Source organism: Rhea pennata, chromosome 3 (assembly GCF_028389875.1).
Source record: "Rhea pennata isolate bPtePen1 chromosome 3, bPtePen1.pri, whole genome shotgun sequence".
In the NCBI taxonomy this organism is placed as follows: domain Eukaryota; kingdom Metazoa; phylum Chordata; class Aves; order Rheiformes; family Rheidae; genus Rhea; species Rhea pennata.
In genome coordinates this window covers 113247708-113275370 of record NC_084665.1, presented here as the reverse complement: position 1 = coordinate 113275370, position 27663 = coordinate 113247708, and the positions used below count along the sequence as shown (strand labels likewise).

Below are 27663 nucleotides of genomic sequence, written 5' to 3'. Positions count from 1 at the left end.
TTGCTTAAACTGCAGCTGCAACCAGGCAGCTGGGGACCTAGTGTTGATGCTCGGCCACTGGGGTGCCTGCTGCCCAAAGCCTGCACTCCTTGCCGGGTGCCAGGGCTCCCCACAGCCTGGGCGAGCAGCAAGGCTGCGGGGCTCGGGATCCAAACTCTCCTTCAACCCTCGGGCAGGGCCTCTGCCCTGTGTGTGCTTCCAAACAGCAAGTGAAAGGCCAAGCTCGCCGCTCTGCAGGCCAATGCCAGGCACCTCTTATTGACTCAGGATGCTGTCCAAGACTACCAGCGACACAGCTGGAGCACCACAGTTCAATGCAGTTGACACTGGTCACCAGATTGTTTTCTCAGGTATATTTGTGCATGTAGCTGAAGCCTGAAGGATGGACACATTGGAGAGACTGCAAAATAAATAGCACTTAATCCACCAAGCATGCCATCAATTCAGAGACTGTGTGAACAGGAGAACAGATCGATGGGATAATGGAATACAGCCCTGCGCAAGCAAGAGATTGTGAACTGCGACAGCAGCCCCACAGCCACAGCAGCTACTGAAACGATCCAAAAAGGGAAAAAGCCCTAAAGCCTTCCACAATATCGTGAACTATGCAAAGCTATCAGACCAAAGAATGAACAGAGCTGGGGGTAGCAGGGTAGGGAGTCCAAGAACAAGAAGCAAAACAAATTGTTGGGGGAGACCATGTGCTTTATTAGACCAATTAATTTAGCTGAAGAAAAAGTAAGCACAAACCACACAGAGGGGCACATAAGTCCTCAGAGCCTTGAGGAAAAGTTCCTGCATTTCATTTTAGTAGACAAAAGACCGTTGAAGGAATTGAAGATTGCTGCAGAATTCAGATTTCCCATATGAAAAGAGATGAAATCTTAAAAGCTTATCTGACTGTTTGTTATATTAGAGCCTCAAATCATGCCCCAGGGATCCAAGATCTTCCTGGGAGGCTGACTGGTCTGGGAGTTCAAAGTTGTTCTCTTTAGGAATTTACCTTTGATCCACTATGATTTTCCTCTGCAGATAAGAGCTACTTCAAACACACATTTTAATTCATTTGATTAAAAAAAAAAAAGAAAAAGAAAGAAAAAGGAACGATGGGGTGGCAGGGGGAGGAAGGTGAGATCATGTAAGCACTCATGCACACACACCCTGCAACAGCTTTGGAGGAGACAACTCTCAAGTGCCCAGGGAAGAGGCGGCAACGCTGGCTTCTATTTCACAGCTGACGAAAAAGCACCTGTAATGGGTCCACAGTCATGTTGAAGTTTTCTGCAAGACACCAGCCTGCTGCAGCACTCTGGCTGTATGTAGACTGAACATCACTCAACCATGGTACCTGTCAGAGGGTACCAATGCAGGAGGAGATGAATCGCTCAGCACTTCAGTGCATTGCCCTGTGCCTCACCCATGGCATCCAGGATTCAGCCTTCAGAGCAGGCAAGATGACTAGAAGAGCTCGTCTGCCTCCTGGCTGACAACCCATGTCGGGTTGGGTGAGGTCCTGCAGCATCTTGGTATATGTGGGAGACAAGTTCTGTGAGTGCAGCTCATCACACAAAGAACTAGAATAAGTATTACATGCATTTTTCTAGCCCAGAGATTATTCTGCCACCCATGCTGCTTCACACCAAGCCCTGGGCATGCCTACACAAGCCCATCTATTTAGAGGATGTCTGAGGAACAGAAGTTAGCCCAGTGGCAGTATCTTAAAACAGCTGAAGGGGCAACGGTAAAGCTGGAGAATATATGGAGTTCAATGGCTGTCACAGCTGCACTAAAACAAAAGGCTTGTTGAGACTTTTTCTGAACAGCAAACAATAGAAAAGTCAAACACCTCTTCAGACACTAGAGCAATGGTAGCAATAGGATTATTCTCAAGGACTAGTTCAGACACCATTCAAGTGTTCTCACCACCATAAAGTCAACATCTGCAACTTCATAGGCGATGCCAAGTGCTGCCCAAGCAGGAGAAGGGGTGTTGTTTACCCACAGCTCCTCCCAGAAGGCACCAAGCCTTCCTGCTGCACAATCTGGCAATTATGGGAAGAAAAACTAAGCTGGCAGCAAGAGGTGGAGGCTGTAATCACTGCAAATGTCTCAAGGAGAGACCCGTACAGGCTGCTGACATGTTACATGGCCTCTCAGTGCCGTCTGCTGCCCACATGCAGGCCGCAGTCACAGTGACCCAACATGGCATCCAGCTGCGCATCCCATTTGGCATTTACTGCTCTCCCTGCCTGGTCACAAGCTCCATCACCTGCAGTTCACCCTCTCCATGCAGCCCTCGGATACCTCATCCCGCTACTGCACAGAAAGACAGCACCTCTGACACTTTTATTTAACCTTTAACTGTCTGGCACTACAAACTCACTACATATTTGAGCTTACTCCTGTGTTTCTTCCTTGGTGGGATTTTCTTTCTTCCTCCTGTTTTCTTTTATTTCAACATCAAAGGGAAGGATCCTACTGAAACAAAATGCCACACAGCTTACAGACACACAAACAGAAAAGTAGCTAGCTTGAAATCAAGCAGGGAACAAAAACAGTCTGACACTAACTTTTTGTTATTTGGGAATAGCATCCAGCCTGGTGTTAGGAACGTTTCTGTACTTTGCACAAGAAAATTAATGAGCAAGATCAATGGGTTTTTGTTTTATAGATCCCCTGTCAGTCAAAGGAAAATAAACAGAAAGATGAAGGGAAAAATGTATTTACTGTATAAAAGACTCATCATTAGAAATGAACATATAAAATTTAATAGTTTGGTTTAAAATACATTTTCAATTAAAAAACAGCAGGCGAAACAAAAAATCAGTTTCATAAAACATACATGAAATTGCTGCTACTGTTATAAGACCCGTGTCCCAGAATATCTTATAGTGGAAAACAATCATCAAATTTAGTTCACATACTTCATTAAACAGTAAGAAGAAATAATGTCATGTCAATTCTACCTCTACGGAGACTCTAAATCTACTTCCCTGACCCTAGATTGAGTTTCTATAATAAAACTTCCATTTTCAATAAAAATGTGTAAATATATATATATATTTCTATGTATTATGTTTAAAAAATTCCCTTGCCACAGTAACATTATTCCCTGTAATTCATGAATGGAAGCCCCAATGGCCAGTTCATATCAGCTTAGTATTCGTCCAATTGCTGCTCTGCAGATCGTGGATTCCTACACAGGATAGCATCTGTCTGCATGGTCTCTTCAGTGCTGCGCTACAAGCTCATTTCTCTCCTTAGGTTTCAAACCTAGAGGCTCCTTCGATGTGCTCGCAGTCCCCGCTGTTACCTCACAGCATTTGCTCAATGCCAGCCCAGGGAGTTTGTCACACAGCAAACAGAAGAACACACGATGCCCAGAACATCAGCAAAACTCAGAGCCAGCAATGAACAGAGGAGAGGGAAGGCGGGGCGATGAACTGGTGTATGAACCAGCTCAGGATTGGTCTGAACCCAAATCCCAGAATACTACATTTCTTGCAAATATCATTTTTTAAAAAGTGGGGAGGGATTTCAAGTGGACATCTAGTCTCAGCACCAAGGCAAAATCAACTATTCCTGTGATAGTCCAGAGATATGTTTATCCAGCCTGACACTAAGGACCTCCAATGTCAAATTCCACAGCCTCTCTAGCCAATCTGTTCTTGTTGCTAGGAAAAACTTTTCAACGTATAACCTGAATTTCTGCAACATAAGCCCACTACTTCTATTTGCAATGGACTTGGAGAACACTTCCACACATTTGCAGGCTTTGCTCTCCTCTTCAGGAGGTGACCCCTTACCACACAATTCATCCAATCCTTCCTCATGGGCCATGTTCTTCTGGGGTATCAAGTATCAGGCAGTCTGGCCTCTCTTCTGGGATATCAAATAGGCCTGCATCCTGCTTGAAGGGCAGGGCTCAAAACTGGATACAATACTCCAGCTGAGGTCTTATTAATGCCAAGCAGAGCAAAAGGCTGGTCTCGTATTTCTTGCAGGCTATGCTCCTGTTTATACAACTCAGTGTGATACGTGCCTCCCCCACCCAAACGGCATCACACAGATGACTGACATTCAGTTACGATTCACTAACCTCCAGATCCTTTCCTACAGTACTGTAACCAAGACTGTTGGATTTCAGCCTGCATTTGTACTGATTCTTTCTTCCTGAAAGCAGAATTCCACACTTGTCCTTCTTAAATTTTATCCTACTTATCCGGACCATTTCTCCAGACTATCAAGACTCACATACTAAGCAATATGCATGCAGCTCTTCCCAGCTCTGCATTGTCTGAAAAATTTATAAATCTCTTTTGCTACCCAGACCACTAACAAAAACACGAGTGATACTAGACCTAGCACTCATCCTTATCTGGGCACGTGATGGTTACATTCCACCCTGTGATCCAGGTTTTGCCTTAAGAAATGAGTTACCATTTACTACTTTTTCTCTCCCTTGCTACTAATCAGAGGGTGCCTCTCCTTCATAAGCCCAAACACATGATGACAAATACTGTACGACCTACTGCAGAGTGGCAGTTTTTGACATTTTCAGCAATGCCTGCTGCCAGCTAGGACAACGCTCAGGACTTCTGCTCCTAGCTGCCCTTTTTTGGTCTTTCCCCCTCAACTTGGTGCCTTGCGATGTATACCAGCAACAGTGCACTTGTCTGCTTGCAGCCTCCATTTCTCTGCTACTGCTTGGCCTGCTACACAAGGATATGGCTTTCCTTTCTCAAAGTCTTGCCTGTGCATGTCCAATTGTTGACTTCCCAGGACCTTGCGCATGGGAACAAACCCATGGGTTCACCTAGCCTGAGATGCTGTGGCTGGCTGCATTTAGTACTAGATTCCAGGGAAGGTATGCAGGAGCCTGAAATATGCTGCTACAGAATAATTCACCCTCTGGGAGAGTTTCTTTATGACCTCTAGTGTCTGAACCCAAGCCGTACTGAGTTTTCAAGTAATCTTGAGTACTGAGATTTCAAGGAGACTGGACATTCTCCTTCTGGGACCAACCTCTTGGACTCAGACACTCAGACCACCTCTAAGAGTAGTAGTAACACAGTCATTTCAGAGTTCCAACTGGCAGTTCATAGCAGAAGCCAGAACTGTGCCACCACCTTGCTGTACAGAAGGGTTTAGAAGAAAATCAATACCTTCCCTTCCACATAGGAAAATCCATGTTGAACAAGTAGGTCTCTGTGCGTTCTATGAACATACAAGCATATGCTCACCTTTGGTGCATGTTAAGGGTTTGTCCATTTTTAAATAACTACATTAAATATTGTTTTTTATCTGTATATGGCATCCTTTTAGATGGGCTTCATTGTATATATTCACGGTATATACATGAACACCATATTATATATTATATATCACTTGTATGTACACATTTACAAACCTTCAAAAATATATTGCACTTATATACAATATAGCTTCATCTGATGAGTTCACACAGTTACTAAGTTAGTTCTTCATAAGCAAGGCAGTTTTACATTCCCCCCACAAATTAAACAAGTGATTTCAACAATCTGCCCTGTTCAAGAGTAAACATTATAAAGTCTTTCTCCAACCTGCATGCAATTCCTACTAGTATCAGTTAGTAGTTTTGCAGCTGTATCTAGCAGAAAATAGTCCAATACAATGTTATTAGCTGACGACAGGCTCAAATATGGATACTGAATAGATAAATAAGATATCACCATTCTAAAAGGCCACCATCCAGGGGTTTTCCCCTCCTGTATTTACTAGTATTTTATACATGCTCTCTATTTAATTCCTGATCTTTGCTCATTTCAAGTGCAAATAAGGTCATGAGCATTACAGTGTTCCTTGAAAAGAACAGAAACAAACGTATTAAGCAAAAACACTGCTCTGATCCCCAGAAGAAGTCAATGCTTGGCTTTCTTCTGGAGAAGGTGGTTAGTGTTTTACCCAACATACTAAATTATGGGAAAATGTTCACTTGAGACCGTTTAAAGTCCACAGAGGATCAATGATCTTAAATCTCAGTGAGAGTGAGCTTATAAGATCCTCCAACTTCTTCAATCTGCAACTGGAAGGTATCTTCATTAGAATAGTGCTTTATAATGTTATCATCCATGTTGACCAGAATTCTAGAAAACAAAAATAAACCAGCAGAATATTAAAGGAGCACTGGCACAGGTTGCCCAGAGAGTTTGTGGAGTCTCCTTCTCTGGAGATATTCAAAGCCCACTTGGATGCAACTTTGTCTAACACGCTCTAGGTGACCCTGCTTGAGCAGGGGAGTTGGACTAGATGATCTCCTGAGGTCCTTTCCAAGCTTACCGATTCTGATTTCTAAAGTTTCAAATGCAAAAGTTTGCAGAGGTACATTCAAATCTCAGAGAACACTGTGCAGATGTAACTCAGGATCCCTGCTCACTCATCTCTCTGACCCATTAGTTCCTAGCAGATCTAGCTGATCTTATCCCAAGTAGCTATCAAGGCCTGCAGCTACTTTTATGATCCGACAGAAAGTACCAAGTCTAGGTCCTTGATCAGGGAGGAAGACTGAGCTCAGAAATAGCAGAAATCCTTTTGAAACTGGAGGCAGTCAAACAACTCTTGAAGCTGTGAACTAATTAGATAGATTGTTATAAATATCAGCAGAAAACGCTACAGAGCTTGCAGTGAAGCTGCTGATGCCCAGTCACTGCTTTTGCCAGAACATTCAACACTTGTGCCTTTCTGTGCATATGCAACGTTCACATGGGTTCGTACTCCACATCAACCCAAGATAAGCTCTCCTTAGAGCTGGTTTAGTTACTACCAGTTCAAAGCCTTTGCAGCTATTTGGCAATTCTGGCTTGCTAATTCTGCCCTGAATACACGGCTCTGCAAACTACATTTCAAAGCTGATCAAAAGACTTATTCCTCTGCCTGGAGGGGCTTCAGGGAAAGGGCTAAAAAACTAAAGTGAGTTCAGAGAATCACCATGAAAATTAGTATGAAATTAAAAGGAAAAACAAAAATGGACACGTTCAGGGACTCAATCCATTTTCATTACCACAGAAAAGGTAATCAGTGGACAATGGCCTTTGTGGGGAACAGGTATCTCCTAAGTAGTTCTTTTCAATTTATTGGACAAAAAGAGAACTAGATCTAATAATTGTTAGGGTTAGGGTAGACATAGTTAGTATAATTAACCACTGGAACAATTTAACAAGGGTTTTAACAGGGTTGAGGCAGGCACTTTAAAAAAAGAAAAAAGAAAAAAAAAATCAACTCTTCCCCTCTCACAAGATCAACTCTAGTTCAAATAGCTATTAACTTGGAGAAGTCCCATGACCTGTATTTATACAGGAAGTAGACCACTTATTTCTTTAGGACCCTTTCTGTCTTCTGCTCTATGGGACACATTAGAACAGAATTCTTACATTTGTATGTATGTGTGTGTGCATGCAATGGCATTTGTGTATGTGGAGCATGCGAAGGGATTACAAAGCAGATTTGTCTACATGCTTGAAAAAAGGAGTTACATTCTCAGACAGTTGTTGTATAGGTATATACTCACCCTTTTTTACACTTTTTGAAGATTTTTCCTATTTTATCAAAAGGAACATCATACTTGTCAGATATCTAGAACAGAAGAAAGTATTTGTGAAACAAGGAGACTGCTGGCGCTGTCTTCCACTTTGTAAAGAAATAGTCAAAGGTCTGCAAATCAAAACAACTGCTCCACCCTAAGGTCAGTATTAAATCCTGAACTATAACATGAGCACAAAGATGAGAACCCATTCTCTGTGGGGAGTTTTTTCTTTTTTCTCTTGAAATCAGCAAAAGTGTTCCATATCTGGCCATTTTTGTAAAATGGTCCTAAAAAGGAAAGAAAAAAACAAAAAATCCTACACTCTAGTTCTCATTTTCTGTTGGCTTTCCATGCTCTTAGCTCACTGAAAAACATTTTTAAATTCAGTATCAGAAGAATAAGGTGCAAGCCAGTCATTACGAGGTCAATATAGGAAAAAAAAAAACAGTAAAGAACTCTGATAGTAAACAAAAAAAGATCATAAAGGCCTGCCTTGCCCAGAAGTCACCTCAGTGTGAAACCACAGTCACAGCACGTGGCCCTTGATTGTACAAACCCCCATAACGTCATAAGTTCAGTGTCCTAGGTCTGATCTGCTTTGGCAAACTGCTTTATCACACTGACAACAAACTCCAAACCAACAGATGGTTCAGGACACAAAGGTGCCAGGGGTTTCTCCAGTCTACATTTGTTGAGCTCTTGATTGCCTGCTTTAAGAGGTCTGAGTGAAACAATAAGCTGCAGCTTCACTTAAGGACCACAGGGAAAGGGAAGACTTCATGGCTTTCATTCCATCTCCCCAGCAGTCCCCATCACAAGCCTTCCCATGCTGACAGAGCCTTGTGCCCCACACACTAACAGAAACAGCTCACACCTGCTGGAGCTGCTCTCAGCAGTTACACATCAATAAATTCTTCTGCCTCTTACTTCTCAGGTTTTGGGGAGAGAGGAATCTAAAAAACTTTGTAATCCAAAGCCCTACACCTAGGAGAGTCTTAGGCTACAGAGCCATTTCTGGATCCCAAAGCTACCAACAATACCTGTCTGTACGGCCCTAAAGCCTCTGCCCTCTGAGTTTACAAGGCATTAGTCACAGAAAAAGACAGCCAGAGATGTCAATTTTGAACATATGCCAAACATTACACCATTCCTCAGAGTTAAGCTCTGTATTTCCTTTGCAGTCTTGTAGCAGCAAGGGTAGTGGAAGGCTATTTTGGAAGTCAAGAAGCAGAGAATAATTTCATGCATGTGCACACAGATACATAAAACCCTTCGAGTGCACTGAGGAACTGGGACTTGAAAAGAGCTCTTCATGGAAGAGCTCTGCCAGTTAAGAAGAGAGTAGGGTGGGTACCCAAACAAGGCTTGGAAAGACCAGAATAAATCCAAGTCACTGAAGCCATTCTGGAAATCATTTAATCTTCTAATTAAAATATTATCTCTGACATGAGGGACCTTGAAAGTAGGAGTCTGCTGATTGTTTTTGATATATCTGGGAAAAGACCAAATAAGCTTCTGCAATTTGGACGAAACAAAATTTGCATGACAAGCAAGCCTAGAAGTCTATCTTTCCAGTAAGGCAAGACATTAATTTTGGAGTAATTCATGTATCCAGTACTCAACCTTGATTCAAGCCTGGATTTTCAGGAAGCCTGAGAAACATCTTCCTGTGAGCTCCTATGACTACTTAGTCTATAAGGACTAAATAGCCAGGAATTACATAGTCACTGTTTCGCAAACCAGAGTCAAGGAATATAAAATAACCTTATTACTTACAGCTTCCATTAAACCTTTCAGAGATGGTGTCTTTAACATAAGTGCATCAAAGACTTCCTCTGACTCTTTTCGGACATATAGCAACACTGAAAAACAAATCAGAGTGATTTACTGCACAATGGCTTCTCAAAGATCTGTATATAATAGTGGCTAAGTATAGAGTAATATATATGAAAGATGTCACAGAGAAAATATGCATAGCTAAGCTAGCTCAAAACGTGATTTTTGCACATAGAAATACTGTATGTTCATGCACTGAACATCTTGATTTGCAAAACATTTTGTATTTTTCTCTATTTGTTATTTTCTCTGTTACTTCACAAATGACTATATCTGAAACACATAAAAGAAGAAAACAAAACAATGCTTTGAGCGTCTAGGGTCCTCCGTATGTCACAGGTCATCTGCCATAAGGCTTTACACAATAAGACAATCAGACAGATGCTATCATAGTGAGCAAAGCCAACCTGGCCACTTTCTTATTTCTAATCCTTTATTGGTATACTCCCTCACTCCTCTTATGATGTCTCATCTCTCTTCTTCTTGCCATCTTTCAGTAAGGGATCAAAAGAATAAGAAACCCAATCAAGTAAGCATCCCTAGCACTCTCAAGCTAGGCAGAGAGTCACTGTACATAATTATCAGCCTTACTAACAACTGCATTAAGACTGAGGAATAAGCCAGAAGATCAAGGAAGCTTGGACTTGAACAGCTTTGCTGTCCTTAATCCGTCTTCTAATGACCAAGTATTGCAGCCTAGTTTGTTTATGAGGGTTGATTAGTCACAGCTTTGACACACCTGTGGCATAAAACAATTTTTGAGGTATCTAAGTTGAACAAGGTGAACTCAGGGCAGTACAGCAGCCTGATGAATTCTGGCTACTAGAGAAGGATTTAAGAGAAAAGGACAGCACAAAGCTTCTCAGTTCTATGATTCTATGAGTTACAGCACCAGTATGATGACAGAACAACCAAAAGAGGGAGAATCCCATAGGTCTCAGTTTATGGCCTGCTGCAGCAAGAGAAACCACAAGGTCTTGTTTCCTTTTATAAAAACAATCAAAAAAAAAAAAAAAAAAAAAAAAAAAAAAAAAAAAAAGAAGAATCACCAATTCACAACCATCTATCCTTCCTTACTGGTTTATCTAGGTGCAGCCCATTAAGACTGGGCTCACTCGTTTTAATTTTAGTCGCAGGTACAAATTTAATTCTTAGTTTAGCATGGTCCTTCCATATGACTGTCACCAGGCAGGTAATCCTCTACAAAATCTCCAAAGGGATCTCATCTCCTTCCATGACACTATGGCAACATCCAATTTCATATCAAATTGCAAAGATTGACAACATGTTTAACATAAACAAACAAACCATTCAGTCTGGCTCTCAACTAGGAACAGCTTATTTTCTAGCATCATGATAGATGCAATAGTTTTATACCTACAACCAATTCTTGGCATTAAGCACTCAGAGTCCTGCAGACTACTTCCAAAGTACTTTGTACTGGATTAGGTGATTGATTCCCTTCCATAATCTGCCAAGAAGACAGTGTAAACAAAGAGACACAGTTTACCAAAGTTTAGGAGCAATTGGTCTATGAGCTGGAAGAAAAACTCCAAAATTCTCACAAGGTGAAAGATTTGTAGAATTTAACTACATCTTGATATACATGGTCACTGTTACAACTCAAAGGCAGGAAAAATAAATGAATAAATAAAACAAACAAACAAAAACTGGCCTAAACTATATATTCCAAAATAAATGTAAATAATCTTTTAAAATCTCACGTCCATATCTCCATTATGATGGACAAACATGCCAACAGTTTAGTCTTTGAAAGAAAAAAATTACCTCTTTTTGGTTCTTCTATTCTGGTCATCTTATTTGGAGTAGCAATAAAATCCTCTTCACCAATGTAAGCCGCTCTCTTCAGGTTGGAGCTGTCATTAATAGGGCAAAAAGTTAGCAGCAATATAGTTATGGGCACTTAGTTCTCCACCTGGAAGCAAGACTTCAGTAGTGCTGAAGCAGCACAGCTCTTACCTTTCACCCTCCAGTTCTTCTGAAGCAACAGGAAGGACCTTTTAAAACAAAGAGGAGATTTTCTTGACATAGGCAGGAAAATTAATGCTGATGTAAAAGCAGTATTCAGTCCTCTAAAAACATTATAGAGGGCTCTAAATTCTACAGAACAAAGTCACATAAGGCAACTAGGGTAGTACAGTCCTGTCAGCAATACTCATCCATTTCTCTAGGCCCTACCTGTTAATAGCAGCTTAGCAACAACTTTGTTTGCATTGAAGATTTATTAGCATAGAACAGCAGAGGTCTAACAGCATCAAGTTATTAAGCAAGAGGGAACCTCTGAACCCATGGCAGGAACTGTGAGAGTCAGCTGGATGGCTCATCCATCTAGCTAAACCATAAGCCCATTAATACAGGAGATAGTGGAGAAAGAAAGGCTGTGAGGTGGAAAGCCAGTCAGGACTGTAATGCTAGAAGTTAAGATGCTTCTATCCAAACAATATCATCATCATCATTTTAATAAGCAGATGATACTTTTGCTTAGGATTGTCAACATTTTTTCCAGAAGTGGAATTCATTTTCTTACTATCTCTCAGTCCTATATCGAATGATACTGGCTCAACCTTCCAAAAGCCAGTAAGCATCATCATTACCTCTTTCCAAAAGCGGAATCTAAAAGGGTCCAAAATGTCAAGGATAGAAAGTTAATTAGCTCTTGTATGTTACTATACAGACTGGTATAGAGTCCTCTGACAGTCAGTAGTAAAGCCTCCATAGGCTCTACTATGGAAAATATTGTGGATTTTCTCTACTATGAAATGTGGAAAAGTTTGCTTTGAGGATACAAAGTTTATTCTCAAACCCTGTTAGAGGATCAGGCAATGCCCTTTAAAAAAGTAAGATTTACATTATAGTAGAGCATGCCAGAACTAGGCATGGAAAAGTGCAAGATTTTGAAATTTGTTTGCACTCTGATTTTTTTCTTTTCTTTCAGTTTCCTGTCAGCTGGGACTTTCCAGGAATGCTGAGGCAGGGTGCTCTGGCAGCCGATCACACAACTGGCACACTTGCCAGTTCCATAGTACGACTTTTCACTGCAGCAGCAGCAGTTTGGAGAGCCCAGGGTCTACAGCACTTCACCAGAAAGCTAACAGATTTTACAAGAGAAATCCAGCCTGCAGCTAATTCAACTAACTCTGAACTGGAGATGCTTTGGAAAATCATTTCAGATTCAGGGAAATAGGAGTTCACAGGAAAAGATTCTTGAGAAAATGTCCCCCAGCTAACACCAGCCAGTGCCTCTAGGACAAATGTCTGTTGCTCATTTGAGACTTAGTCTGTAACCATTTACAGGATCACTGCAGACAGCCTAGCATTTCATATTTACACATACACACAGCATCCTAGACCTTTTACAAATACATTTCATAGCCCTCCTCATCCCCACATCCATAGGTTTACATACGTGGGCACCACGCTGAAGATTTGCAAAGTGAACGTCAGGAATAAAAAGGACTGGCTGAGTGTCTAGATCCATGAAGGGCTTGAAGACGGTGATGTCCGTACGCTTGTGTGAGGGAAGCATTGGCACTTTGACATCGGAAACTGGGTGGAGGAGGAGACCAAAGATTGGAATATAGAATAGCAAAAACATTGACAGGGCTGTGGCTTTTCTACATCATTTAAATGGCACATAACGCTGTTGAACAAGGATACACCACAGTCCAGGTCAGAGAGAGAAGCCCTGTGGTAGAGAAGGAGTTTGAACCTGGGTCTACCAACAGATGAGACCACTCCTTCCACCAGGGTCCTTCCTTGAGGCCTGGACCCTAAGGAAACAGCGTGTGTTGAAAGTAAGTGGGAGTTTGCTCCCTCTCTCTGACTGGGCTGCTTGAGCTTATTAGGCTGAAGAATTGTCTGACCACTCACCCCAGTGCAGAATCCTAGGTTATCCGTGTAGCAAGTGAATTTTCCAAACAGAATGAAAACAAGTCCTCCCCCCTTCTCCCTATCCCTTCTCTCAAAATGTCTCTGAATTTTCAAAATGAGGAAGACAGAAAGATGACAAACAAGGACAAAAACTGCATCCTGCTGGGAGTGTCACAAATGGACACTTCTAATGTCCCTGTGTCCTTGGTGCAGCAATTTTTCCTTGCAAAACTATAATTTCACAAAAATTGATCAATCCCAGTAAAAATAATTTTGAAAAAAAAAAAAAAAAAAAAAAGAAAAGAAAAAAGAAAGACACACCAACTATTTCCACTACTAATCCACATGCACATGGTATATTTGTTCCTGGAAGTGGGTTTAACAGCTTATGGCTTAAAACAATAAAAAATTCCAAAATCCCCATAGCTAAATCAGCAATGGACTGTACTTTCCAGGAAAACAAAGGTCACATCAGGCTAAGCCCAAGCCTAGGAAATACACACTTGAAAGCAGCTTGTGCAAAACTGTAAGACTCTGGAAATCACTATTGAAATCATTTGCCCTTTTCAGGCATTACACAAAGTGCTGTGTGCAGTAATTTTGGGGGAGTCATTTGGGACTACTATATTCGTGAAATGCTAAGTGTGTCAAACCTATCTTTTATGATGTACTTTGGGGGGGGGGGGAAGGGGAAGAACCCAAACCCAGCCTGTTCTGCAACTGCCCTTAAGTAAATTGGTTCCATTATGACACTATCTTCTTCTGAAGCTACTCCAGCAGTTGGTATCTGCTGTGTCAGGAAAATCCTGACTAGCAAACTGTGAGGTGAATGCTTGCTGAACCAGTTGGACTGCTAATAGCGCAGTTCTGACAAGCACACCAAGCAGAGCACGGGAGAGCACACACCTGTCCCATACAAAGGAAGAATAAGGAGATGTATTTTCCTCTAAGCAACTCTGTTAATGAGTAACTAGTGATCAAAACACAGGATCTGTTGCAGTCAAAATACAAAAACATCATCTGCAGCAGCTACAGGAAAGATACTTGAAAGGAGATATCTCAGTGGCCTTTATGACTTAAGAGTGCTGCAGCCTCCACATCCTCTTGACATATCTAGAAACTATTTATATTAAAATTATTTAATAAGGACCATTTTTCTCTAGAAGATTGAGCATAGGGCTGGGAGACTACAGGCTCAGTCCCAAGCCTGCTGCAATCTTGCTGCACAGCTGTAAGCACATTTTTAACAGAACTTAAAACTAAAGTTTAGGATCAACCTGGAAACATTTGGAACAGTTATAGTTCTTGCTGTCACTTGGAGCTGCAGGGGCTTCAGCAGTTCCCAAAAATCTCACCTTTACCATGTCACTTCACCTGTTATAATATAGACCCTAATTAAAAAGGCAGCAGGCACCTGTTTTGGACAGGGAGAACTACGTAAAAGAGAACTCCTAAGTAACCCAGTATGTAGCAAAACACAATTTATGGCTCTATAAATAATACTTTAAAGCAAAAACTATTCTGTAAGGGATAAAAATTGACCTATTTATAGGAAAGCGCTGCTGCACAGGCTATTTGTAACCAAAATGAGATATAATATTATAAAATACTCACAGAATAATTTCTACTTACAGGCATTCAGTTGAGAGTTGGGGTCACTGCATTTGCCTTTTCTTTTGCTTTGTTTTCGCTCTTCATCCCTGATCTTCCTCTCTGCTCCCTGCCAGATGAGATGAAGGGAAGATGAAAGAGAGAAGGTCTTTTCAGTTTGTTTTTTGGCTGCACAGACAGGAATAGCAATGTTCATGGAACAGCTGTGTTCATTGAAGTCAGCTCCACAGCATCTAAGCTTCACATTAGCCAGAAAAACCATTATTGAGATCTGCCCACTGTTTTCTGAAGTCTGTAACAAAATCCAGCAACCATTCCCAAGATGCAATCTCTGCTTTTCTTTTAAGCCAGGCTAGGATATGATGACAAAAGATACTCATAGTTATAACAACTGTCTACATTTGGGATAAACTATATCTGAAATGTTTAAAACAATAAAAACCTGCAAGTTCTCCCCTAATTAGAAAGTTAAACAATCATTGAATTCTGATCTATAAAAATCAAGACACATGTGGAACACCCCTGCTTGTAAAACTGCAAGATGCCAGCAGCAGCTGTACTAGCCTTCACAGATCTAAAGCTGTAGACATCCATCTGTTTAAAGTAGGCATTACTTTTTCCCTTTTATCAGTGCCAGGCTACTGTGGAATCCTCAAATACCTAGCTGAGTTCTTTCCTAGACAGTTCCTGACCCTCTAAACCAAACAGCAATCAGGAGAGGACGTATTTTCTGCAAGGCACAGGCAGGTAGCGATGATGGAGGGAAGGAGGAAAGAATGGTTTGTGTCTGAGGTGATGGATGTTAATTCATCCATATCATAGAATCATAGAATCAGTAAGGTTGGAAGGGACCTCTGGCAATCATCTAGTCCAACCTCCCTGCTCAGCAAGGTCACCTAGAGCATATGCTGGAATCACTTTCATTCCTCTAGATCTGTAAAGGCCTCCGGTGCAACTGTGGGTCACATTGCCAGCTGCATGAGGTGATAAGCCCAGAGTAGATCTCTAATATTCAATTCTGTTGTTACCATCAGGTCACTGCCCAAATTGGAGCACACAAGCTTCTGTCTCTGCATGCCATCCTGTAAAGCAGGATAGCAGTTACCTGGCCACAGAGGAATTTTAAGAAGCCATTATTTCTTATTCCAACCCCTGCAAAGCTGCCAGTGACACATCCACACCCTTGTGCAACACTGGAGGAAGAACAGATTAGCCGTGGCTGATGAGATGCCAAAAAACACGTGGTAGGGGGGTGGGAAACGGCGTCTAATGCACAATGTGTCAGGGAGAACAGTAATAGGGATTTACCTCACAGTAAATCACTACCCTATGGACAACAGGATGCTATCGCCTGCTGGGTAGCACAGGAGATGTTGGCACTAGCAATTAAAAGGAGAATTAGCCTAAAAGTTTGATGCATGTTAACATATTTCACCTTTCCCCTCAGCCCACAGCAGGGATGTAAGGAGCTTCAGTTAGCTGCTGGAGGAAAAAAAAAGAATAATAATAAAAAGTTACTAGCACAGACACAGTCACTGCTGACTTAAGACTTAGCTTGGCCTCCTAAAGCCCAGGAATCCAAAGATGAGGGTTTAAAGTTGATCCAAGCTCGCAGGCTAGTGAAGGTAACTCCCCCAGACTTCAGCAGAAGTGGCCTGCACCCCTTTGCAGCCTCCCCTACCAGAAAGGTTGTAACATCTCAGTCTGACAGCAGAAGGAGGTGGCAGAAAGATCAGATTTATCTGCAGTCCTATGTTTTCTACTTTTCACATGGAATCAAGAAAATTCTCCTTTTCAAATACCATGTTACAGAACACCACCATCTTGGTAGCTGAGAATATACAAAACATCAACACTACACATTTTGGGAAAAAATTCCTTGATCCTCCCATACCATGCAGTCACACAAAGCAGAGTCTTGTTTTAAAATCAATTTATTTCAGGTTACAGGTGCCTAGGGAAGAACATCTCAAATCCCACATGAAACACAAAAGCTATGTTTTGATAACAGGCCTTTCTGCTACATCTAACACAGTAAGCAGGGCATAGCTTGTCACTGACAGAATCAGGATCAGATACTTCACAATTACAGAAAAAATAGGCTAATAAGAAAGTTTTCCCAACTTCACCACCTAGAAGATGGCCTACAGTCCAGAATGCAAAATTTCACATTCTTGTCAGTGTATTAAGTACCGCAGGTGATTTTGTTTTCTGTTTTTCTTCTCCACCCCCTTAAATCTCTGGTTCTGCAATGGATTCTCAGGCTGCTAAAGGGAAGCCACAATCTGGAGAGCACTGTCATTCCTCCCTTCCTGAGAAAAACTTAGCTTGATAAGTAGCAATTATGTGCAGAGACAGTGCAAAGCAAAGTCATAACAGCCAAAATGCACAATCAAACCCAGGGTTTTCAGGGCACCTGGCTTCATTACACTCTGCCTAAGATAGACTTTCTCTGAAGAAGAAAGCACTGCTCTCGGGTCCCACTATACATTCAGTCTGGCTACAGCTCCGGCACACAGCCTGCAAACAACTGGATGAGCAGCTGTGGTAGTCTTCCAGGTGGCCTGACCCAGAGGGCTTTTCTCTGCTCACAGAGTACCTACAAAGTGCCTGCTCCTGCCATACAGCTCCAGCAGCTGAGCTGCCAGATAGACTGCCAACAGGGCAGAATGACAGAGCAGAGGCTTTTTTCACCCAGTGAAATAGCCAGACTGCCTGTCAGTGTGTTTGATGTCTCTGCATTGGAGAAAACAGACAGGGTGTTTAGGTGGTATGGAAATGTCACTGCAAGCAACTTCCACTCCTAATACGCTCCCATTCATGGAAACTAGGGCAAAGGGGCTTGAAGACGTGAGGGTGTCAGGGGATACCAAATCAAACAAGTCTAACTACAGCACGACACTCCTGGAAGCTGGTTGAGCTCATGACCCGCAGCGTGAGGACTGCCCCGGCGCTGGCAGAGGGAGATGCTGGAAAAGCAATGCTTTTCACAGATCTGCAGGATTGCAGCCTTGAAGTCTTGTTTCTTTACTGTTGGGTTCACTAAGTAGGTCAGACAGGAAAAGGACTGCTGTAAGGGAAGCTGCTCTTTACAGAAGCTTTAGCAACTTCTAGGATGCATTTACTGGGCTGGGGAAAGCAGGACAGAGGGATTTCCCTCCTCTCTTCCTCTCGTCCTAATAGGGCAGTGTAGCATGCATTTTGCATCATGCAACAAAAGAGTCTCTATATTATTATGCATCAACTGCTGTCTCCAGCCAACTCACAAGACTTCTCTCCTTCTTGTAATGCCTCAATCTCCTGATCTGACCATTTCTGAATCCCTCCCAAGAGCACTGCCCATTGCCATAAAAAAAAGGCCTGTCCTAAAGGAGAGGCAATAGCTGTGGCCTATGAAACCCTGTATTCAGTCCTCTCCTCTCTGCATGGTGCTTAGCTGAAATTCTGTTTATACTAGAGAAGATGGTCTCTCCCTGGAACAGGTCACCCCTTCTCTGCATTGCCCAGGTACTGCCAGGCCAAACCTGGACCAAGCTTGTGCTGTAACTTGCCAAGCAACACTATTACACACAGATCTCTACTCAGGCCTCAAAATTACCTACAATCAGAGAAGAGACAATCCTCATGGGCACAGGTAGATCCACTTCCATACACAGAGAGAGGGGAAGAGAGAAACACACAAAAACACTTAGGCTCGGGGGCAGCAGCCAACAACGAGAAACAAGCAGTAGGAGAACTGTCTCCTTTCCCAGTATTAACCCAAGCATGGGAGCACTTCCCTTCACTCCATTCCTGCACAAAAGCCACCACATTAACCAAACTGTCTGACCTTCTGTTAGATACTTATTGATTTGTACATAAAAATATAGATTGTAGAGGATTGCCTTCCAGAGTACAGGTTCAAAGGCAGTTCAAGCATGCAGCGTAGACTCAGTCTTAACAGACAAAGGCTAGAGCAGGTCTATACAGAGCTGACAGTTAGGTGGCCACAGCACATTTTGTACTGTTTTTTCAAAACACATCCCCCATAACATATAAACTTGGCTCCCTGTTAATAAGACAGGGATAAGTAGTACGTCTACAGAGAAGTGTGGCAACATGAGGACAAATACATTAAGGATTATAACACGAGTGGATACTACAGTAATGATGGTCCTATAAACATTCAAGATAAGCTGACTGATTGTTTCAGATTCAAAGCAGGGCTGTTGTTGAAAAATGTCTGCTCTTTCTGAAATACCAATATTCTCACAAAAGTCTGGAGAGAAAAGCCACCATCAGAGTTTGTGGGTCAGTCTTTGCAGCTGTAGGAACACAGGGCTGCTCACTGGAACACTCCTGCAGTGCCAGACTGGGCCTAGGGCATTTGCAAACAGAGCTTGAGTCAACATGGTGACAAATAGCATTCAGCTTGTCAGCCTCTGTCCGGTCCAGGACAGATCTGAAAGGCCACAAACTTCCACACCATTTCTATAAAAACAATGGTGCAGTATCATCAGGCATCAATCTCACATTGACCGCATGCTCACAGCATGCGCAATAGGTGGATTAGATACACAAAAGTAATCTTTCTTTGCCCTCTTCCTACAATTCAGGTCAAATCGGCAAAGTATCCAGAGGAATAAAGCAAGAAAAAAGATAACAATCCAAAAGGAAAATACAGGATACTGTGGCATTACTATTTCACTGCATTTGTTGAAACTTATAGTATCGATTCCAATAGTTTCCTTTAAGCTGACTATCCTATACTGACTGCATGACTGCCCTTTTACTAACCAACTTGCCTTATTAGAAGTGGTACAAGCATGTCAGTAATTTTAGTACCATGTCAAAAATTGACTGGAAAACTTATGAGTAAAAGATTCCCCTTCCCCAAAATAGGTCTACACTCATTAGTATTCTAAAGAATAAGCTTTGATAACACATGTAAGACTCCAAGATAATCAAAGAGCTTTGGATGACACACATTGATTTTCAGGCTCATTTTAAGAGGAAGTGCAGGAGGCAAGAGACCTACAAAACTTGGGCCTAAAGAACATCTGTAAGATCCAAGTTTTGCAAGTCTCTAAAATAAATAAATAAATAAATAAAAACCCATCACACAGACTGCCAAATCTTTAAGACTGGGCCTATCTACATACAAGATGAGAGAGACACTACGGCAGAAGAGCAATAGAGAAAGTGCAGCAACTCTACAGAACAACATTCATAACTCTTCAAATTCCAAATTATTGGTAGAATTCATCACAACAGGAAACTCCTCAGAAGACACATGAAGGAAGACAACCAAGCAGCTTTATATCAAAGACTGCAGGCAGTTTCTCTCAGCCATGAAGGACAGCAAAGAGACCTCTTTAAAAACAAAGACGGACTATAAAACTTGGCAGGATGGGTCAACGAGATGCTAAAGCAGAGGCAGATTGGAGATGGCATCCCATTTTGGGATGTAAGCAGGGGCAGAGCAATGGCTTTAGGAAACTGACCTTTTGCAGCAGGTTCTTGGGGGATGATAACAAGGTAAGACAGCACAGTAGCTGACCAGTGCAAAGTTAGCACAGGAACAGAGAGGGAAAGTGTAAGTCCTTCAGAGCAGTATTAGAATTCTCACTTATGAGGAGTCCTTGTTAATGAAGACAGAGTCTGGATGCAAATGCTGAGAAGCCCTAATCAAATATGATGCCAGCAAAATAGGAAGCCTGTGTACTTCTCAGGCATCAGAAGAGGGACTAGGGAAGTTGGGGGCAGTAGTCATCCCAGCCTAGAAAGATCTTGGTTGTTCTGGAAATAGCAACACTGCGCATTAATTGCTCTGGTCCTTCAAAAGTCTGTTCAGATGGGAACAGGTTACAAAGGCTGGAAAAATAAGTGCCCTTTCTTTGCAAACCTAGTTAGTGTTCTACAACTGCCTCCAGCTCAGCTCCTGCTGTGCTTCTTTCACAGCCTCAGGTGATCAGCAACTCTGGGAAAGGTTCTCTTTTCTGGATACAAAATAGAGCAGAGCAGTTAAATTACAGCACCCACCTAGCCTACAAATAGGCTTCATTGTTATACTTCTACGTCTCACAGCAGCACAGTGAAAATGGTAACATATTCCTGTTCGTGAGATGAGCAAAGCTTTTTGCCTTTTTTTTTTTTTTTTTTTTTTTTTTTTTTTTTTTTTGAAAACGAAGAAAATGAACACTTTAAGAATGCATAAAGAAATCTGAAAGGAGCCACATAATATAACTTGGGCCAAAACGAAAGCCTCCGTTTCTTCTGATTTATCCTTCTGCTGAAGACTAATTCTGCAGAGCCTCCTACTATTTAGAGCACCAACATTCAGTGTTTTCCTCTACTGACTGACCTTTCACCAAAGTGAATGCTGACATGGTGCTCAGGACCTTTTCTCAGTGCTCCAACATTGAGAGCAGCAAGTTTATCTGAGGTCACCTTAACATCTCTGAGCCAAATAGAAGCGTTTGAATTTTTTTCCTTGCAAATGCTGAATACACATGGAATTTTCAGTGAGCAAAAAAGAAAAAAAAAGAAAAAAGAAAAATAGTAAGTGGCAGAATAAGAAAGGGGAAAAAGTCCTTTAAACTGGGGGACAGCCTTCCCCAAAGTGTCACTGCAGACTGACCTTAGTCTTACCTTATCACAGAAGACTTTAATTTGGCAGTAGGCTCTGTGGACAGGTTTGTTACTCCTGTTATTGTAGCTGTAGGTGTCAATCTGAAGATTCAAGGGCAGGCCTTTAACTCCCTTCTGAGAGGAAAAATCTGTGCTGAGGCAGTTCACAGAAATGAAGACCTGCAGAAGAGTAAACAGGTACCCATCAGCAGTGATGCACAAACTCCTGGCAGGCCACCGAGCAACAGACTACTCAGCGCTGGTATCTAAATGCTGGTTTGCATCATTACAAGTAGGACCTCTAGAGCCTATCAGATAAAATCCACAAAAAGCAGTACTACGTTCTTAATTCTTTATATAAACCAGTCATTACAGGGAACAAAAAACACTTTGTCAGAGTGAATTTAAACAAACTGTTACACTTCATGAAGCCCGCCACTCATCTTTCAAAGATACTTCTGCCCAAGAGATCTCGTTTGTCACAATCAAACATTTAGCAACAGAAATTCTCCTACACTCAGTCTTCACTGGACAGCGTTTTACCATCTTGCTATGAACATAACCATACTTAGAACAATTTACACTAATTTGGACAGACGAAAACAAATTTAGCTCACCTTATCTTTGCAAGTGCAGCTTATGCTTGAAACTACTTGTTTGGTCTTTTAAAAATAATATTAACAACTATTATATAACGTTATACAAATGTTATCTTTAAACAGGAACAAGTCTGTTTTAACTGTAAACAAAAGTTTCTGGGCTTTACAGTTAAAACCACGAATATCAAGTTGAATATTCCCCAGACAGGCTGGGTAGATGAGGGGAGAGCAGTGGATGTTGTGTACCTTGACTTCAGCAAGGCTTTTGACACTGTCTCCCATAACTGCCTCCTAGAGAACCTCAGGAAGTGTGGGTTAGACGAGTGGACAGTGAGGTGTATTGAGAACTGGCTGAAAGGCAGAGCTCAGAGGGTTGTCATCAGTGGCGTGGAGTCCAGTTGGAGGCCTGTGGCTAGTGGCATCCTCTAGGGCTCAGTACTGGGAGGAGTGGCTGATGCACCTGAGGGCTGTGCTGCCATTCAGAGAGACCTGGACAGGCTGGAGAGCTGGGCGGAGAGGAACCTCCTGAGGTTCAACAAGGGCAAGTGCAGAGTCCTGCGCCTTGGGAAAAATAACCCTAGGCACCAGGACAAGCTGGGGGCTGACCTGCTGGAGAGCAGCTCTCCAGAGAAGGGCCTTGGAGTCCTGGCGGATGACAAGTTGACCATGAGCCAGTAATGTGCCCTTGTGGCCAAGAAGGCCAATGGTCTCCTGGGGTGCATTGGGAAGACTGTTGCCAGCAGGTCAAGGGAGGTGATCCTGCCCCTCTAACTCAGCCCTGGTGAGGCCTCATATCGAGTACTGTGTCCAGTTCTGGGCTCCCCAACACAAGAGAGACATGGAGCTACTGGAGAGAGTTCAGCATAGGGCTACGAGGATGATCAGAGGACTGGAGCACCTGCCTCATGAGGAACGGCTGCGAGAGCTGGGCCTCTTCAGCCTGGGGAAGAGAAGACTGAGGGGGGATCTTATCAATGTGTTTAAGTACCTGAAGGGAGGGTGTCAAGGGGACGGGGCAAACTCTTTTCAGTTGTCCCATGTGACAGGACAAGAGGCAATGGGCAGAAATTGAAGTACAGGAAGTTCTGCCTGAAGGTGAGGGGGAATTTCTTCCCTGTGAGAGTGACGGAGCACTGGCACAGGTTGCCCAGAGAGGTTGTAGAGTCTCCTTCTCTGGAGATCTTCAAGGCCCGCCTGGATGCAACTGTGTCTACCATGCTCTAGGTGACCCTGCTGAGCAGGGAGGTTGGACTAGATGATCTCCAGAGGTCCCTTCCAACCTTACTGATTCTATGATTCTAAGACCTGCAATATTCTGTTGATGTTCAGAACAAAAGACTAATAGTTTCATTATTCTAATGAAAAATTTGAATTGTGGGAAAAATGAATTAAGAGTAACTTTCAGCAACTATGATTTCATTTTCATAATTGTATAAAAGCTCAGAGAACCAGTTTTGCACTGCTTGAGAAGAAATTTTCTGATGTGGATATGAACAGCTAGAGCAAAGTACTTTCTGTCCAGCACAAGTTCTTTGTGCCAAGCTTTCTCCAGATACAATGCACATTATAGGCATGCAACAATTAATTACCGGGAATTTATAAGCTAAGCTCATCCTAAGACCCACAATAGCTCCTCTCCTCTATGCCTCAAAAACAGATGCTGGGAACTCATGCCTCAAATAAGTGAAGCCTTGGAAGCCAGAAGTATCTTCTCAGAGATTTTGCTGTCCCATCACCTAATTGTCACTTATTTTGCATTTGACAATCAGTGCAGTAAATTAGTGCCATCTTCTGGAACTGTTCTAGTATTACAAAGTCTCAAAGTAAATTTTGAAACGCTTACCAGGTTTCATTTTGATTTGTGGTTTTGCCAAGTGCTTATTATGGGCTTCTTTGTACAAAGTTCTACAATGTCCTTTATACATTTTAACAAAAGAGGGAAAAGGGAAATTTAATAACCTTCATCAAGTTAGCAAAACATGCTTTTCTTTCCATACAGTATTATAAAAAGCAAAAAAAAAAAAAAAAAAAAAAGGCAAAAAAAAAAAAAAGGCAAGCAAGCATTGGAGAGATAGGCACGTCCCCTTGTAATAACTTAGACTAAATGTTCAAGATTCATATGCAACACATGGAGTTCCGAATCCTGCAAGGAGGAAGCAAGGCAACAAGCAGGATTGCAACTCTCGACTTCAGGAGAGAAAATTTCGCCTCTTCAGAGAGCTACTTGGAGGAATCCCACAGGTAAGGGCCCTAGAAGGGGGGTTGGGGGGAATCCAAGAGAGCTACTTAATAGTCAAGCATCATTTTCTCCAAGCTCAGAAGTGGTGCATCTCTATGAGTAAGAAGTCCAGCAAAGGGGGCAGGAGACTATCATGGATAAGTAAAGAGCACCTGGCAAAACTCAGAGAGAAGACAAAAGTATACAGAATATGGAAAAAGGGGCAGGCCTCTTAGGAGGAATATAAGAGCACTGTCAGAACATGCAAGGATGCAATGAGGAAGGCTAAGGCCAATGTGGAATTAAATTCAGCAAGGGATGTCAGGGACAACAGGAAGAGATTCTTCAAATACATTTTCCCTAGTCTTCCTTTTGCTACTGATGTGGGCCTGCTGCTGAATGGGATGGGTGCCCTGGCGATGAAGGATACAGAGAAGGCAGAGTTACTGAATGCCTTCTTTGCTTCAGTCTTTACTGCTAAGGCCAGCCCTCAGGAATCCCAGAGCCTGGAGACAAGAGAGAAAGTCTGGAGAAAGGAAAACTTTTCCTTGGTCGAGGATGATCAGGTTAGAGATCCTTTAGGCAAACTTGACACCCATAAATCCACGGGACACCCATGCATTGATGGGATGCACCCATGAGTGCTGAGGGATGTGGGGTGTTATTGCTAGGCCACTCTCCATCATCTTGTAAAGGTCATGGAGAACAGGAGAGGTGCCTGAGGACTGGAAGAAAGTCAATGACACTCTAGTCTTCAAAAAGGGCAAGAAGGATCCAGGAAATTACAGGCCAGTCAGCCTCACCTCCATCCCTGGAAAGATGAAACAGCTCATTCTGGTTCTCATCTCTAAGTGTATGGAGGACAAGAAGGTGATCAGAAGTAGTCAGCATGGATTCACCAAGGGGAAATCATGTTTAACCAGTCTGAGAGCCTTCTATGATGGAATGACTGGCTGGGTAGATGAGGGGAGAGCAGTGGATGTTGTGTACCTTGACTTCAGCAAGGCTTTTGACACTGTCTCCCATAACTGCCTCCTAGAGAACTTCAGGAAGTGTGGGTTACACAAGTGGACAGTGAGGTGTATTGAGAACTGGCTGAAAGGCAGAGCTCAGAGGGTTGTCATCAGTGGCGTGGAGTCCAGTTGGAGGCCTGTGGCTAGTGGCATCCTCTAGGGCTCAGTACTGGGTCCAATCCTCTTCAACTTCTTCATCAATGACCTGGATGAGGGGACAGAGTGCCTCCTCGGCAAGTTTGCTGATGATACCAAGCTGGGAGGAGTGGCTGACACACCTGAGGGCTGTGCTGCCATTCAGAGAGACCTGGACAGGCTGGAGAGGTGGGCAGAGAGGAACTTCATGACATTCAAGTGCAGAGTCCTGCCCCCAGGGAGGAATAACTCCATGTACCACTGCAGGCTGGGGGCTGACCTTCGGGAAAGCAGCTCTGCAGAGAAGGACCTGGGAGTGCTGGTGGACAAAATTTTGAGCCAGCAATGTGCCCTTGTGGCCAAGAAGGCCAATGGTCTCCTGGGGTGCGTTAGGAAGACTGTTGCCAGCAGGTCAAGGGAGGCGATCCTGCCCCTCTAACTCAGCCCTGGTGAGGCCTCATATCGAGTACTGTGTCCAGTTCTGGGCTCCCCAGAACGAGAGAGACATGGAGCTACTGGAGGGAGTCCAGCATAGGGCTACAAAGATGATTAGGGGACTGACGCATTTCTCTTATGAGGAAAAGCTGCGAGAGCTGGGCCTCTTCAGCCTGGGGAACAGAATACTGAGGGGGGATCTTAACAATGCATATAAGTACCTGAAGGGAGGGTGTCAAGAGGAAGAGGCCAAATTCTTTTTAGTGATGCCAAGCAACAGGACAAGAAGCAATGAGCAAAAACTGAAGCACAGGAAGTTCCACCTGAATATGAAGGGGAATTTCTTTACTGTGAGAATGACAGAGCACTGGCACAGGTTGCCCAGAGAGGTTGTGGAGTCTCCTTCCCTAGAGATAGTCGAAACCCGCCTGGACGCTATCCTACACGAAATGCTCTCGGTGATTGTGCTTGAGCAGGGGGGCTGGATTAGATGATCTCCAGACATCCCTTCCAACCTCAACCATTCTGTGAACTTGCAACCTCTGTGAGCACCATGTACACCAAGTTTGCATTCCCAGTAGAACTGCCCAAGCTGGGAGACGGTATACATAAACTGCTTCTTGTAAACCTGAAAACACCCCCACTGTCCCACTCAAGATCCACTTGAATGGAGATAGATGGAAATGTGTGAAAGAATATCTAATAAATGTCATTACATCACCCTGGCACTCCCACTGCAACCACAACCATCTGTATTTAACATTCTACAGCCCAAGACATGAAATTGTATAAAAAGGAATCAGTGCTGAAGCACTACCTATGGTGAGCAATGATTCAACATTGATTCTGCCCACTCATCTTCCCACCTGTATGTCAACATTCTAAAAACCTTGTTTTAAGGCAGTGTCTCAACTTTATGTGAGTAAACACATCACAGTTGCAGCCAGGAGAATTACTTTAAAATAAACTCAATCTTCAGACTAACCCAGATGAATATTTTTCCAACTTCTATCCACTCCCTCCCCTTTTTATTGCTTTCAGTTTTAAAGTGGCATTTTCCTTGCAGCACTTGTGCACCCTAGGGGAAAGCTTCAAGCAGTCTGTGGAGTTGCTTTCTATGTAATCAGATACACGTACGGCCTGAATAAGTAAGTGTTTCTGAGTAGGGGTTTTGTTTCTTGTGAGTGCCTCAACTCTGGCGTTTGCCTATTTTTACATTTTAAATTTTAATTTTAAATGTATTTACCCATAATGAACATTCACACACAGCCCTTACATTTATATGAAAAAAAAAAAAAAAAAAACTCTGTTCTTTAAAATATGCACAAGTAGCTTTTCCAAAATGCTTAACACAGCCTCAGAATTTCCAAAAAACCTTTTCACTGGAGTTTCACAGCACTGTACTCCAGCATACTCAAAACAGCACATTAGTTATCAGTTCTCTAGGACACAGTGTCACTTCTCTTTTGGAGAAATGAGATTTTCCCTCTCCACATCCTAGTGATAGTAAGGTTCCCTGCAGCCTAGGCGTACCAGCTATGCAAAGCACGCAGAGCACTCTAGGCTAAAGGTAGGCGCTTTGGTCTCAACATGACAGATAAACGCTATTACAGCAGAGCTGCATGGGTATCCCATGGGAATTTGGGACAGTCTGTCAGATGACAAAGACTATCCTCTCACTTAAAATTTTCCACATTTGATTAGTTACACCTTTGAACAGCTGACTTCATTTTAATTCTATTTTAAGTCTTCTGG

At 42.7% G+C, this 27663-nt stretch overlaps 1 protein-coding gene across 1 annotated transcript in view; it reads right to left on the bottom strand.

The window, feature by feature from the left end:
- Positions 1-6010: 6010 nt before the first annotated feature.
- Positions 6011-27663, bottom strand: part of GRHL1 (grainyhead like transcription factor 1) — a 44273-nt gene continuing 22620 nt past the window's right edge. The window contains exons 9-16 of the mRNA XM_062571149.1: positions 21530-21688; positions 14957-15008; positions 12825-12964; positions 11378-11415; positions 11186-11274; positions 9338-9423; positions 7547-7611; positions 6011-6125 (exon numbers count right to left, since the gene is read on the bottom strand). Coding sequence (XP_062427133.1) covers positions 6011-6125; positions 7547-7611; positions 9338-9423; positions 11186-11274; positions 11378-11415; positions 12825-12964; positions 14957-15008; positions 21530-21688 — 744 coding nt within the window. The remainder of the gene's footprint in view (positions 6126-7546; positions 7612-9337; positions 9424-11185; positions 11275-11377; positions 11416-12824; positions 12965-14956; positions 15009-21529; positions 21689-27663) is intronic.